Source organism: Dermacentor variabilis, chromosome 8, assembly GCF_050947875.1.
Source record: "Dermacentor variabilis isolate Ectoservices chromosome 8, ASM5094787v1, whole genome shotgun sequence".
In the NCBI taxonomy this organism is placed as follows: domain Eukaryota; kingdom Metazoa; phylum Arthropoda; class Arachnida; order Ixodida; family Ixodidae; genus Dermacentor; species Dermacentor variabilis.
Window position 1 is genome coordinate 32,808,312 of NC_134575.1, and position 16,125 is coordinate 32,824,436.

The 16,125-nt window shown below is 49.4% G+C and overlaps 2 protein-coding genes across 2 annotated transcripts in view; one reads left to right on the forward strand and one right to left on the reverse strand.

Moving 5' to 3' along the window:
• LOC142589943 (salivary peroxidase/catechol oxidase-like) overlaps window positions 1–11,261 on the reverse strand; it is a 52,381-nt gene extending 41,120 nt beyond the window's left edge. Inside the window, exon 1 of the mRNA XM_075701669.1 lies at window positions 11,075–11,261. Coding sequence (XP_075557784.1) covers window positions 11,075–11,220 — 146 coding nt within the window. The 5' untranslated portion in view covers window positions 11,221–11,261. The remainder of the gene's footprint in view (window positions 1–11,074) is intronic.
• LOC142589944 (dehydrogenase/reductase SDR family member 4-like) overlaps window positions 8,151–16,125 on the forward strand; it is a 40,897-nt gene continuing 32,922 nt past the window's right edge. The window contains exon 1 of the mRNA XM_075701671.1: window positions 8,151–8,510. Within this exon, the coding sequence (XP_075557786.1) occupies window positions 8,332–8,510 (179 nt within the window). The 5' untranslated portion in view covers window positions 8,151–8,331. The remainder of the gene's footprint in view (window positions 8,511–16,125) is intronic.

Sequence of the window (16,125 nt, forward strand, 5' to 3'; positions counted from 1 at the left end):
AAGGTATAACTAACCCACCGTGAAAGGCCTCGGTTTGCTTCGGCCCGCTGCTCCCTCAGCTCATGATCTTCTCGTTGCTGTCGGGTTGCCTCGGCTCGTACTGCTCTAACGGCCGGATCGGCGAGCCCTTTCACGGGCGAGTTCTCGTCGAACGCCGCCCATTCCTCGGGGGAACACACAAGGCGTGGCCGTCCCATCCGTTTTCCGAGACTGAACTGAAACGGCTCTGATTGGTTGCGAGCGCGGCGTGAGCGCGCGCCTGTGCAGCTGGAATCCTTGATAATGACTCACGCGCCGGCGCAGCTGTCAACTCCCCAAACCGCCCTTTCCCGCAGCTGCTCTGCTCTGCCCAACTGCGTTTTTGTATGACCCCAACGAGGCCACTTGTGAGCCAAAATAAGCTTTGGTTGAAAAGATCAACAAAAAACGAAGGTACAATTGACAACTTTCGGTGGCGGCGCACTCAAAGCTGTTCGCATGGGTGGAGCCTCTGCTCTTGTGTTACTGCGCCAAGTAGTACCAGTCATGGATTTTCCTACAATAATTACATGTATGAAACCCCATGGTGCCGACGTCCTGCTGGCGGTTGCGGTTCCAGTTGGGCTAGGCGCGTATTCACACATTAGCTGATTTTAAAGTATTTTCATGTGAGCTTGCTCGGTGCATAATTGCTGTCTTTGCGATAGTGACAAGGTAACTCGGATATATTGTTCTCCAAAAGTTGACATAAAACATTCAGTGCCATTCGACGCTGTGAAGGCGGATGATCAGCGAATCCGCGTGTATGTGGGCCCCTTAATGGCGAACTGTCCATTGCCGTGGGTCGAACGCCGTACGCACACAAACGGAAGGCGAGGCGGCACTAGTCGCTACTCCACGATGTTGGGTCTCGGAGGATGATTGAGGCTCCCGGGAAACGTTCGGCGGGACTGTGGCCACGTCGGCGGCGGGCATTCCCGGCCTCATGGTACTTTGGGTCCTGACGGGGGCACCGCATTCGTTTGGCGTTAACGGCCCTCCCATCGTCGGTCATTTTGACCCGCCGTCGTCGCACTTATCCCCGTTGTTGGCCCGCCGACGACCAGCACAGAGGCACGCTGTTCTTCGTCTGTGAGGGAACAACCCAAACCGTTGACCCATTCCCATTTCTGTTCTCGTTGCCGCTCCTTGAGGGCACGCCCTTCTTCTGAGCGAACGATACGCGTCCTGCCCACAGAGCGGCCAAAGTGCAACTGATAACGTCGCTAGGGAAATGACTGCGTCAGGACAGCGAATGAAGCACAACTATCGGTGGGTGATGCAGTACTGCGTTTCACTCCGAGGCTCCCGGCACCGACCGACGCTCGGCCTCGCGCCAATAGCGTCGGTCTACAAACGCTAAACGCGCGTTCTACCAAAACCTCCTGGACGCTCTGAACGACTGGATAGTCGCACGCATGCAATCTTACAGCGAAGCTTTCAGGGTTAGTTCGGTCGGGATCGTGTCCGTGAATAGGCATAGGACTGCCCATATACTTGGGCCGATCCCGAAGAGAGTGCCCTGGCGGGCCGACTCGCGGCGGAGGTGAAGCAGGCGTTAAGCACCGTACGTGGGCCGATCCCGAAGATGGTGTAACACCGGGCCTAACTGCGGCGGAGCTGCAGTTCGCCATTAAGGGGCCCATATACACAGCTTCGCTTGGCATCCTTCTTCCCAGAGTGTAAGGGCGCTGTTTTTTTGCGCTGGCGATGTAACGCTAAAGAAACCAGCTGCTCCCAGAGCTGCGCACGTCCACGGTTGGATATATATATATATATATATATATATATATATATATATATATATATATATATATATATATATACATAAGAGAACAAGCAATCAACCCATTGAACGTTCTTAACTTCGCCTTGATTTTCTTGTATTATTACTTTTTATTACCGTTTTTTTTTTCATGATGAGTGGCATTGGCGCCAATTGTGGAAGAAGACGACGACGACAAACACGCGAGAAGTGGCACGAGTGCGTGCCTGCGCGAGGCGAGCTCAGATGACTTTCTGTGCGGCACACCGCGTTTCCCGCGATTTCACGTGGCGAGCTGGAAACGCTTTAGCGTCCGTACTGGCAGCAGAATTCCTCGCGCAGGCCATGCAGGCCCGCCTTTTTCGCACAGTGGAAAGAACACTGTCACTTGTGTGCAAGAGACGTCGACGCGTCTCTTGCTGCAGGTGGAATTTTGCAAGGGTGGCTGCGTATATATCCGTGAAGTTGAACGCTGTGATCGCCGAGTGCAAGGACTGCTTTCACCCATAAAAAACGCTGACGCCTCTGGCGCCACACATCTACAAGCGATATCTTCCGAATGCATGTATACAGTGGGTCTGTAAAGTCGATGGTGCTCCCTTGACCGGTCACAGGATATCAACGAAACAAGACAGAAGTGTGAAATATTCACCGAATAAAAGGAAAGCTTTCCAAGTTTCCTACCTGTTCAGTGTACTTCGATGTGGCCTCCTTTTGTTGCCCTGCGCAGGTCTAAACGATATTCAAGTTCTTCCCGCACACGGTTGAGGACGTCTGGTGGAACAGAGTGGGTAACGTCTGTGATTCTCTGTTTTAAATGATTAATGTTGTCGATACGTTCACTGTAGATATGTTGCTTCGCAGAACCCTATAGAAATAAAAGTTTGCTGGCGTCAATTCCGGGGATCGTAATGGCCATGGCTTGACAGAACCCGTGGCTATAGCCACTGCTGGGGGAATGTTCTGTCCAGAAACTCGCGAAAAGTGCTTGCTGGCGTGGTGTGGAGGAGCGTCCTCATGTTGGAAAATAGCACCTTCTGGAAATTGTGGCACTGCATACAATTCCAACATGTCAAGGTATGTGGCGCAGTTCGTGGTGCTGCGTCATCACCTGTGTGCTCACGCCATAGAACATCATACTACGGAAACTTAGAGAGATTTGCTTTTATTTGGTGAAGATTTCACATTTCTATCTTGCCTTGTCACCTTCCTGTGGGCGGTCAGAAGTACACCATTACTTTAGGGACGCACTGAATATCCGCGGCAATGAACTACCTGGATACCGATCCTGTATGACATGAGATTATCACAATGCACGCTTCTTTTTTTAGAGCGCAGCTCTTTGGCGTCCGTTCCTGGGTTTCGCGTCGTCGTCGTCGTCGTCGGCGTCGTCGTCGGCCTCGTAACCAGCTCCGCCCCCCTTTCATCCCCCCAGCGCTAGCAGCGACCGACTGATACCGCTGGATGCCGCTGACGCCGCTAGAGAGTCAAGATAACGTGACTGCATAGAACACCGTCGCCGCCATGCAGAAAGAGGAGGAAAGGGTCCCCCCCCCTGTTCTTGTGTGGCGGATAGCTGGGATTGACTCACTATCGCCGTCAGCGGCATCAGTCAGTCGCTGCTATCTCTTCCCTCCTCCCTTTATCGTGTTGTCCGCTTGCTGCGCGCGCTTCTGCCCCCATCGTTTGCCGCTGGGTGTACACGCCGCCCCCCTCCGCTTCCGCTTACTGCTGGTTGCTCTCGACGGCGGCGATGAGCCTCCGCTTCGGCGGCGCGAACTGCAGGGTCTTCTCGGCGGCGGCGATGAGCTTCTGCTTCAGCCTCGCTTACTGCTGGTTGCTCTCGACGGCGGCGATGAGCCTCCGCTTCGGCGGCGCGAACTGCAGGGTCTTCTCGGCGGCGGCGATGAGCTTCTGCTTCAGCCTCGCTTACTGCTGGTTGCTCTCGACGGCGGCGATGAGCCTCCGCTTCGGCGGCGCGAACGGCAGGGTCTTCTCGGCGGCGGCGCTTAGCCTCTGCTTCCCCCACGGCTGTGACAACCTCGCGAGGCACTTGTATAGATCTCGTCTTTGAGAATCAAGCATTGGTGTACCAAGTCGAACATATATCAGTCTATTTCTCCGACCACAAAGCTTCCTTCATGACTGTCAAGAACTGTTAGTGGAGTCTTTGTTAAAGGAATACGTGTGAAAAATAAAAAAAAAATTATGTGATAGCGCATACATGTGTTGCTCGATTTCTTTGCCTCAATCTATCCAAAAGGTGAAACAGCTTATTTGCTGCGCTCAAATTTCGCATTAGGAAGTAACGTAATCGTCGGTAATTTTTTGTTTCCTTTTTTTCGCGGTGCTTCTAATTGTGCAGCTGCGGTTCCACACAGGTTGCTTCCAGACAGACAGGTCGCCATCGCCTGCGCATCGTACTATAGCGACGCACTTGCCTCATATATAGTGGTGCCAGTTTCGTACAGCACAACTCCTTTCTTCGTAATCATGTGCAGCCAATTTCTCAACACAGAACTGTCTTCGTTGGGTCCTGATCAGTGCAGATCAGCGGGCTCACGATCAAGAATACGAGAGGCTTGCGAAGTGGTCTGCAAGTGAGAGAAAAGACTCGCTAAATGTTGCGCACTCTCTGGGACAGGGTGGCGCGAGAGAGTCGGTGCTCCTGTTTAGGCGCTCCTAGAGTTACTTTATATGGCTCCAGCAGGGAGCTGCAGGAGCTTTAAACAGTAACTCTAGGTGCTCCACCCTTATAGGGGTCCCGCCATTCCGTTTCGGGCATTTGCCCGTATTTTTAACGCGAGTGTGTTAAGGGTCCCGTGTCACATAAGATCCGGCGTTGGCGTCTTGCGTCGGACGTCGTTTAGCGAAAAAAGAAAAACATTCCGGAACACAACCACGCAGGCGCTCCGCATGGCGTAGAGGCGTTACTGAAATAATTGAATTCCTCAAAGTAAGATGCGTCAGAAGAATTGTAAAGTGTAACCTAAACACAACCTGCAGACATGATAGCGTCGGATTGTAATTTGAATATACTAAGAAACATAATTCTGTTACGCGGAAACTCAAACACAAACCCCCTTTTCCAGCGTTTCTGCCATTCATAGAGCGGCGCACTGTTCTCGGTTCCTTGCAACAACACCAACCAGATGGCGCTCGCCTCCGCGCATCCGCGGCCCACGCAAGAGGCCGCGTTTCTACCAGAAAGCTCGCCCGCTTGCCTTCGCGCATAGCGTTCGCGGACAGCGTTTCCCGGTAAACATTACGGTCACTTAAGCTGCAATTGTCGGGAAGCGTGAGAAGCACTCGGGTATCTTTGAATCCTACCGCGTTTCACTCTTAAAGGCGAAGCTTAAGCGTCCTCCAAATTTAGTTTTTTTTTCGAGCGCCGGTTGTGGACTGTTTATGCTGAGAAAGTTGTCAGGCGAGCTTAAATGGGCATCAAAAAAATAAAAAAGAATAAACGCGTGTTGGTGTCCAGGAGGCGGCTCCACTCAGTGGTTTGTGGTACGTAATGTAATAACGACGACCGCGAAATGAAGCTGGAAACACAAATTCGAAGCAGCAAAACGTCTGTGATAGACCCTTAGTCACGTGACAGTACCGGGGAACTGCAGAAAGATAGTCACATAACATTGTAACATGCAGATACCACACATACACATTTTTCTCTGGCGTGATATTGTGCTGCCACAAGACGAAGCAAAGGGTGCTTTGTGCTATTGTTTATGCGGAAATGTCCCTTCTTTTTCCTTTTTTCTTTTTTTTACGAACTGTAGCAGTCAAATCTATGGCACTGTCACTTTTCGCGTTCAGTAGCGGCTCCCGCAGCTTAGATATACCTCGAGGGAGCCTGGTCAGCATTCATTGTTAATGTTATGCAAGTAGTCTTTTCCGTATTGTTGCGTTGATATGAACACCTGCATGATGGGAAACCCACATTCGCTGTTATACGAGGCATTGGCTCAAATGTCTTTAGTTGTAAATAATTAGATGCCTGTCGATCAACCAAGTTGTGAATGTTGATTTTCGCTAGCCTCAACCGGGTCCCAACATTTTTATTCATGCATTGCTACTATAGCTCACGCAGTTTCTAAAACGCTGAGCCCGTCGTTACGAAGTTGTTCCCACGTTGCAATGAAATTAGCACGTTCAGGCACTTTTCTTATCCATAGTAAATAGTGTGTTTACGATAACGGAAGTATTATCACTAGCATTCGAATTGAACATGTCATTCGTTGCGACGAACAAAAACGACTAAATCGCGTGATTGTTTCGGAGGCACTTACGAGAATGCAGGCGTTTGCTTAATGGAGATGCAAATACCGTGCGGACACTACAGAGAGAGCTCCCAGAACTTATGCGCAAGAAGAACATTTCTTTAATTTTTGTGTTAAAACAGAGGAAAATACATTTACGCATTGTAGCGATACACTAGATTGTGCTGCGTTGTCTGTTCATTGCACACGACTCGGTGCTCGAAATGTTTTACATTGAAGCTGTCTATGTCTAGGATCCCGGGATTTTTTCCTGGTGCAAAGTCGACAGAATAATACATTGTGAATGGCACATACCCCGGAAAAAGCAACAGAAGAAGAAGAAGAAACTTTATTAAAGAATAGTCCGGCAGTTCTTGCTGTGGTGGCCTCAGGTGACGGCTGTAATTTTATTTTATTTTCCATTTACCGTCTACGTGTGTCGCATCGGACAGTTACCCTACTACTGATAACGTTGCACGACCTGCATTTATTTTATTTTTATTTTTCTTCTGCCAACCTACTTCTCTTCATACCCCCTAAGGCAGAGGCTACAAGCACTCAGCAAAGGGAAATGAATGGTGCATAAATTCTTTGGAATCACGCATGCAACATACGGAACAGCATACGTTTCAATAAAGAACAAGCTCAAAACAAGCATCCGAACCACATAACTGATGACAAGGCGCTCCTGCGTCTGCATGCATTGCGATCGAAGCACGTAGCGCTCCCCGCATAAGCTGCCACGGCGACGGCAGCTTGACTGTAGCATACTAAGCAGGGAGTGGCGTAACTACACTTTCGTACGTAAAAGAAGAACCCGCCTATCAACTGAATTGTGTTGTGGCAGCTTTATGGGAAGGCCACGTATATAGTGAGGACTCCTGAAGACCAGAGTGCATACGAGGCGCGGCGAAATGTCTCTTCTCTCTGGTCCACACTTTGTAGGTGCACGAAGTAGCGACGCAAGTCAAATCGCAGGCATCTTAGGCTAATAATTAGGTAAAGCGTATTTGAATGTCGCCAAGCGAATAATCTCAACCTACGGCGCAATGGACGCTCGTTCTAATTGTCGTTTACAGCTTGGCTGTCCAACCACATTCACAGCGTGCATTTGAGACCATTTCTTGGGCTCAGAGGACAGAGGTATGCCGTCATACCAAAGGCGAAAGAACAGGCAGAGCCCCTACTGTGTTTTGCGGTTGTAACGACTTAAATTTTTTTTGCGACTGTGTCTGTTTGCGTTAATATACGAAATACAACAAGCAAAAAATGAAACAGAATCTTATTTTATCACGTTTTTGTTGCAGCGAAGTGGTTATCTGCAACTTTATTCTTAACCAATCATGGAGGAGCAAGGGGTGACGTCGGGGATGCTTCTGGTGAGCGCCACTGGGCGATGATGCGGTCAGCAGCAATGTAGTCATTTGTTAGCGGGATTAAAATATTAAATATTTTGATATCGGTGCTTTCAACTCCGTTAAAGGCGTCTCCAACCGTCAATCTACGGAAAGCGATGGCTTGAAAAGTGGTAACGTTTTGCGTAATCCCAAACAATGCTGGCTAACCACTTACCAGCAAAGTGCTTCGCATAGCATGATTACCACAGCACCTGCGATGTGCTTAAATTTCTTTTTTTTTGAGGATCAACGTCGTCGTACTTAGCCTTATTAACTGATACATGATTTCACATTTTTCTCGTGGTCATGACGTCACAAAATCTAGATAACTGCCAAATCTGAAGCTTCAAAACAAACTGTGGTATCGGAGTGAAATATTCTTTCCAGTGTCATCTTTTCGTACGCGATAAGGAACTTCGCAAATGCGTTGTGGTGCTTGCAATAACGTCGTCGAAGTCTCCAGCGCAAGCGACCATTTTTTTTTAGTTTTCGCCATGACCTATGACTATATTTTATTTGTCCTATTGTATACAACTGTACATAGTCTCCATCAAATGCTATTTGATTGATAAATAAAGCAACCACTTAGCACCTCTTTCAAACAACCCGCGCTTCTGCTGGGGGAACCGGAATATTTTCCCCGTCTCGATAGTTCTTCGTTTGCCCGCGCGACACTCTTGCGGCGCTGCGAACGTCAAGAACCCTCCACTTCTCCACCGCGCACGTTGAGCCCAGCGGATCGCTCGAGTTGTATGGGTGAGTGGCGCTGTTCGTTCCGTCTCCCCTCTGAACTTGACAAAAACGTCTCGTGACTGCTGCGCTGGTGGCAAAAACTGAGCCAGCGTCGCGGAGTCCGTTCGTCACAACCGGTGCGCGGTTCGACCGTTGAATGCTACGCGGTGACTTGATCAACGAAGCTCGCAACATGGGCACCGTACACATGCTGTCCACCTTGACTCGGATTTCTTCGTCCAGCGCCACGCCGATTACACGGGCGTCGATGTCGACCGCTTCGACCGCCAAGAAGCTTGCGGGGAAAGTCGCCGTCGTGACGGCTTCTACGGAAGGGTGAGTGCACTTTCGAGCCCTTGACAGTTCGCGACTTTCTTTATTGGCTTACACGCGTAGGAGAGGACACACGAACTGAAGCGAGCGAAACTCTTATTTTGTGGCCGAGTTGGCTAAACTTTTTCCGTTACACCTTCTATCGCCGGCTTGGTTGCCGGCCGGCGGATGTTGTTTGAGCAGCTGACGACAGTGCGGGAAAGAACCCTGCGATAGAAGGATGCTTGCAGTTTTTTGAATAAACGTCTGTGGCACGTCGCCTCAGAAACGAGGAGTGGCTGTTTCTTTTGCATCGTCGAATGCAGCGGTCCGTGCGATTCGGCAGTTTGCTTTCTTTCTTGTTCGTGACCGTTCGAGTGCGTCCCCTCGCTTGACTGACGTAGCCGCTTCGTTCGCGTGCTGAGAAAGTTTGGTTTTGTTGCGGCGGTCCGAAAGTTCTTCTCGGTCCCGGTGCTTGGCGGAACGTTCGAGACGCCGGCGGGTGTTTGCTTATCGAGCGTACTGTTGTAACGGTGGACGTTAAATGTTTACGGGCCGCCGTATGTGGGAAAATTTTGAATTTCCGAGCTGTTTGTGACCGTAGTAATCAGAATCATACAAAACTACGTTGCGTCCACGCTTTCGTACTGCCCAGGTGGCGAAAATATTCAGTTAGATAACGCGGTGCGTAAACTTTTGAGGTGGACTGTAGCGGACTCCGGAGAGGGCCGTCAGTAGATTCTGCACCTAATATTTTATTTTTCTCGTTTTAGGTATAGAACTTGCGGAATACTTCAGAACGTTGCCGATTAGATAATCAGGGCTGCAGGTAAGAGCTCGGGTGCATGTATCGTATGGAGCATAGCCGAGGCAGTACATTGTGATGTGAAAGTTAAAATTTTCGGGCGTCTACAGCGTGCTCAACACCGGAGTGATTTGAACAGATCATAGACGAATGATTTCGTTTTAGACGCCGATCGGCAAAACACTTTGGGCAATGCAGACTGTGCGAAAGTCTGGTCTGTGCACGAGATGCGAAACGGTTCCAACTTGATTGTTAGTGACGCCGTCTTGAACGTCAGTTCTCTCTTGCCTCAATGCGAATCCCTGACGCCAGATTTACGCCTCGCTTAAAGGTGAACTTGGCCTGCTTTGTATCTTTCTGTAATTTTCCCAGTGTCAGCTGCGAGCAGAAGGCAACCGATAAACTTGGCCTGCTTTGTATCTTTCCGTAATTTTACCCAGTGTCAGCTGCGAGCAGAAGGCAACCGATAAACTTGGCCTGCTTTGTATCTTTCCGTAATTTTACCCAGTGTCACCTGCGAGCAGAAGGCAACCGATAAACTTGGCCTGCTTTGTATCTTTCCGTAATTTTACCCAGTGTCAGCAGCGAGCAGAAGGCAGCCGATAGCGACCTCGCCGGACTAGGAAGGGGAGACGGAGAGCTTTTCGCGCTCTTCTAGTTGTGCCGTAGTTGACCTTAATGGTTATGCAACCGATCATATCAGCCTGGCGGTTTGAGATCGGAAACGACATAAGTCTGCAATCGCACACCTTGAGGGGGATTGGGAGGGGGGTGTAATGCGGCTGGGAGACAGTGCGCATAAGCCGTTTTCTCAATATAGACGATGCCTCATTGAAGAGCTGATCACGCGCTTGTAAAGCGTGAAAGCAGTCTGGTGTTGGTTTCGAGTCAAATCCGCGGATGATCGCACTAGAACGGCATTGCGTATGAACTACTCTTTGCATGCAAGCTATAGTACTTTGAACAAGCAATAGATTGGCGCTGTTGTTAACATTGTGTCGAAGTATTTTCTCGTCTTCTTTCCAAAATCCAGAAATTTGAGTCTCCGTCACAGATTTTACGGCATTTCACATGTCTGTTATCGGTCGAGTGCCTCCAAGGTGTCATCGACCTCCGGCTGAGTACGAAAGGGTCTATGTAGCCTGCACACGCCTAGCAGATGACGTATAGCCAATAAGTCGTTTCTATGAACCTGACGCTTCAGCTTTCCTTCCACATTTCTCTTAGCAGCCCAGTCTTTCCTAGATGCCATCCCCCTCCGACTGGGACTGAAATGGTCTGTACGACCTATACGCACCTCTGCGGTAATGTATAGCCAATTAAGTTCTTTCTCTAACCTAACGCTGCAGCTTTCGTTGGAGCCTTGTACATTCTTTTTAGCAGCCCAGAGTCATCAAGATGACAGTGCATGTCGACTTAATTATAGAGAGCGCAGTTTACCCGCCGACACGATCTGTCCATATTGCTTTTGTCAATGTAGCCGTCTAACGAAAGGCGGTAAGAAACCATCATACAGTTACGAACAGGAGACGCATAGCGCGTATATACGCTATTAGGCAGAGCTGTGTTGCTTGCCCGTGTCCTCGACAAATATGCACGTACGACACGAAAGACAAAAGGCATTTAGGGAGCCGTACGTGTCGGGGTTTCCTCGTCTTGACTGAAGATCCGAACGTTCTCCTTTTCTTTTTTTCCCTTCTTTCGAGTGACTTCTGGGTGTGACAACCGCGCGCGTCACTTTGTTGCTTTCGTAACCGTGCGTATAGTCCTTGGTGCAACGTACCTGTCCCTCGGTTCCGCTTGTTCATTTCTGCGCCCGTATCCGATTAGAAACACCCGACCCATGGGCCGGCCTTGCGTCATCCCGCGCAGACCGGCTCTGTCCAGGGATCCTATGGTCTTGAGCACTCGCATGGATTTCGCGCACATTGCAGGAGCCCTTAAGCAAGCATCCAAATTGCGGGGTGATTAAGATCGTCGTTCGGAAATCGCCGTCGATTGCTTCGGGGGGAAGGAGTAATAAGAAAACAAGTCGCGCGCGCCTGTTTTGTTATGCAACGCTTTGAAATTCGTCCTTGAAATGGACGCGGAGGTGGGGGAGACCTTGCGACGCAACGACGCGGAACGAATAGTTCTAGCAGTTTTACCTTCACACTTCTTCATTTATTTATTTTTTCATTTCTTTTCTTCTGTACCTCTCGCTTAGCGCTGGAGCGGAAATTTTTCTCTTCGCCTATAGTGCATTGCGTGCGGGGCTTCGAACGGCGTGAAATCTCGGACTATGTACTTGCGTGCAATGAGGGTGCTTTTGGAGAAATAAAAGAAAGAAGGCGCTCTAAAGCAAGACGAAGAGCAGACGAAGAGCAGAAGTGGGCGCCCCTCTGCGCGTTAGGAAATTTCGTCTGCTTTCGGCTATACGTGGAAAGCACGATGAATGCATATTCTTTTTGTTTAGTAACCTTCAATAGACGCCCCTAAAGCGCCGTATCCTCTCACTGCCGTGTTTGGAAAGGTGCGGAATCTTGGTCAAGAATGTGGGGCCGTAAGTGTGGGTCGGGGGGGTTCGAAAAGATAAAGTTCGCGAGGTAAAAGTATGCCAAAGTTCAGTAGTTTGTACTATCTAACGACGCAGGAATAAAATAGAACGACCAAAAAGCACTGTGGTGATGGACGGTGGGGCATAGATGAACGCGTTGCACGCCGCAGACAAGATTTCGGTGCTTTTCGGCCCGGTCGCAAACAGAACGTTTGAATCAACCAGTCAGTCGTTCAATCAATGCAAACTTCATTAAATGTTTCGGAAATTATATACAGCTAAATGAAAGTGCGGTGCGAAACGTGTGCTGTCTTGAATTTGAAGTTTCCTATGAAGCTCCTCAGGTTATTGTAACCGAAACTGAGCTTGCCTTGAACGCCTTCTGCCTGTCCTTCACAGTAACTTCTGTTTCCCGCTTTTTTTCCTTCCTTTTTTTTCTGCTTAGCGTCGCTGTTGGGGTGTTATTAAACCATCGTCAAGGAAACGTCGGGAGGTCGGTTGTGGTGATAGAGATCAAGCTGAGAAAGACCTTGCGTGGTAAAAAGGGTTGTGTATAGGGCGTGCAATGGTTTCGTATCTGAGTGCGTGAGTCACTGTTGCCTTCTGTTTAGCTTCTGCTATAGGTGAGCCGTTTTGTTAAGAATAAAACCATCGCAAAAAAAAAAAAGGCGGCAGCACAAAAGCAAACACGCAAGACAATACAACACGCGAAAAACAGATATGCGCAAGCACTTAGAAACATGCACATTTACGCAAGGAAGTTCAAGTACTGTAAAGTTGGCTCCGAGACCACCCGCGCACACAATTTTGCAGACGAGCGGACCAACCTGACTACGCACATTATTGCATGTTTAACAAATTTAAACCTGCATGACACATATATGATCCGTAGTATTGTGGTATTTTAATTAATAGCCAAGGATATTCATTCTCCAGGGATGTCCTTCAAAGCGACAAGCGCTCTTTTCTGGAACACCGCCGTTGGCCATTTGCAAGTGTTTTACATAAACAAAGGAAGGACTTAGTCAAGCACCCACCAAGATAATCTGAAAATAAAGGGAAAGCGGAATGCACCAATAATCAAGCATGGAGCACCTTTCTTTTTGTCGAGTTCGTTACGACATTTCTATTTTCACTTGTTTTTGCTAATGTTCGCTGTCTGCCAGGCGCTGCCACTCAAGCCCTTGGTGAGGCTTTGGTAGGCCTGATTTTGGTGTACGAGAATTGATGTGAATAAAAGAATTGAATTGGATTTCAGGGTCGATGATCTAACAACATTTAAGGTGCACTCAGAAGAAAGGCTAAATCAATTTAGACTGGTAACATATTGTTTCACCATTTCTTGTTTCACTCGTTCGTGCGGAAAGAAAGTTTGAGCGCTTGCACTGCGACGTCGCGGATTTCAAAGTAAATCTTGGTATTTCGGCCGGTTTGACGTGGACGTATCCCCGTATTCTCAAACGATCCGCAAGTAAAAGTTATTCCTCCACTTCACCGAGTTGAGCACAGTGCCACCCATGGACTGAAGAAAACGCTACACGCTTTTCAAGACATGCTATGGAGTGTGAACGAAGCGCAGTTACTTCTTCTGTCGAGGGATGGAGCTACCGTCTACTGTCTTGTAGAGTTACTGTATATGCTCCCTGCGGGAGCACACGCAGTAACTACAAGATATACAGTGATGATAGAACGTCCGGCCCCTCCACTCGGCACTCCACCTCGACTGGATGGATGGATGTTATGAGCGTCCCGTTTGGAACGGGGCGGTGGGTTGCGCCACCAAGCTCTCGCTATTGTACTGCCTATAATGTCCTACCTAGGTTCAAAAAGAAAAAAAAAGAAAAACCTATGAACTCCAACAACCAATTTTTCTGAGAAAGAGCCTATAGAGTCGAGAATCGTTTCAGAATACCGGCATGCAATCTAGTCAACCCCTCCCCCCCCACCCCTTTTTTTTAACCGATAAACGCTTATCTAGACCCGACTTAGGCCTACTTTGTCGATAGTGATGACGTCATGGCCTGTGTGGTAACATAGGGATGGTTTCGCCACTTGGCCTTCGTTTTTGCGTCTCTCTCTGGCTTGCCGGGTGTGTTATCACACTGAGTGTGACCGCTTAGACTCATTGTACTATGTTCAAATTATTGCGTGCAGGCTTTCTTTTGGCGAATAAGCCATAAGCTGCATTAATTGCGCCTGGATCGAACTTATCGTCCGTAATTAACTGTTCGCATAGTCCGAGGGCTGGTCTGTACGAATCCCGGCACCTCCGAACACTTTCTCTTGCGCTCCTTTGTCACCGGACACGGATACTTACAGAAAATAGCGACCATCGATCATTAGCGTGATTCGCCATAATGTGCCAACTTAATGGACCTCTTTAGTGTACTTCCCTTTTAGATCTACCCTCGGTATGTCGCCTTGTAGAGCTGTGGTGTGACCACCCCAGCACCGGTGTTTTGTGCTGGTTCCTTTCGCTTGATTCCATACCACGCTTACCTTCCATCGTTAGCGACCGATTGATCCCGTTGATAACGCGCGGGTGGATCGCCGCTTCGACTAACTAAGTGCAGGAAGAAATATATAGCACCGGAAAAGGCATCGCTACAAAATCGCGCCACGTGAGGAGGTAATCAACACCCGCATTCACATCGCCATTGAATTCAGCTGGTCTTTATATATATACACACACACACACACACACACACACATATATATATATATATATATATATAATATATATATATGGCCGCCTCGGCAGGGCTCGCACTCGCGACCTCGAGCTTATAACAGCGCACAACGCCCTATAGCCACTATAAGCTATACCGCGGCGGTTCTGTCTTGTAATCACCGACTACGCCATTTGCCTATTTTCCCGCGCTCTTAAATTTAGCACCGAGAACGAAACGTTAAGGACGTGCGTGACGGAGGACGACGCAAATCAGGCTCAGAAGAGATTTGCATTAAACTGCACCACACTTCGTGCCTGCCAACGTGGAGTATCGTGGCCTCCCGATTGTCGTCTGTTCAACGGCGCCAGTTTTCCCGGGACGTGAAAAGCTAAGTGCAAAAAAAAAATTGGCGCATCGTCAAGAGCCTAGTTCTCAGGTGTATTGCGAGCAGCTCCTCGCAAAAACTTTACGCTTGAAACACGAGTGGATGCGTCACGATAAGCTTCCTTTTCTAGAGTGAGGCTACGCAGAAGCGAGTCCCACTCCTCCTTGATGAATTTCGGGTATGTCGACCCGCACTCCCAGAGCATGTGCGCTAGAGTGGAAGTCTGGCCGCAGGACGGGCAGGCGTTGTCGCGATACACGTCGGGGTAATTCCTCGTGGACAAAGGACAGACGGGGATATGTGCTGGTCTGTTGGAGTCTAAGCGAAATAGCTTGCGCCGTATTCAACATGTGGTGAGGGGGGGGGGGGCTTTGTAGACATCTAGAAGAATTTAATAACCTCGTTGTGAGTAGCGGGAGCGTCCATGTGGCCGTAGGGAGGAGGGAAGTCGGCGCTCCTTGCAGAGGAAGCGCGGTCGGTGAGGCCACGCTTAGCCACGTGAGCAGACCCGTTGAGCTTCGGGGAGCACCCTCGACCGACCTTACGTGAGCAGGAAACCAGAGGATTGAATGATGTGTGAGAGCATATGGACTCGAGCTACTAAGAAGACGAGCCGCTTGCTTGGCGGTGCAACCCTTCTGAAAAGCCCTTACTGCCGTTTTGGAATCGCTATAGATCTGGGACCCACGACCGTCTAGCAGGGCGAGGGCGATGGCGGCTTGCTCGGCGACTCCGGGGTCTGGAGTGCGAATCGAGGCGCTATTGGAAATCTTGCCGCTGGAGTCGACCACAACGACGGTAAGGTCTTCCCATCGCTGTACACCGCGGCGTCGACGAAGCTTGCTCTAATGTCTTGTTGCTTGATCTGTTTGAGAATGGCTGCAGCTCTTGCCTTGCGTCTGCCCGCGTTGTGGACGGGATGGACGTTTCGGGGCACAGGGACCACTACGAACTTGTCTCGAATGCACCTAGGGATCGGGGTACTGACCATCGGGAATTCCGCAGGGTGGTAACCCAGCTCTTCGAGGATGCGTTTACCTGCCGCTGTGGTGGTCAGGCGAATGAGTTGCGCGCGTTCTTGGGCTTCGGCAATCTCCTTGGCGGTGTTGTGTACCCCCCAGTCTCAAGAGATCCTCGGTATGGGTCCTGATGGGTAGCCCAAGAGCCCTCTTGACTACTTTGCGGATGAGAGCGTTAAGCTTGTCTCGTTCCGCTCTGAGTCAGTTGTGCATAGAAATCGT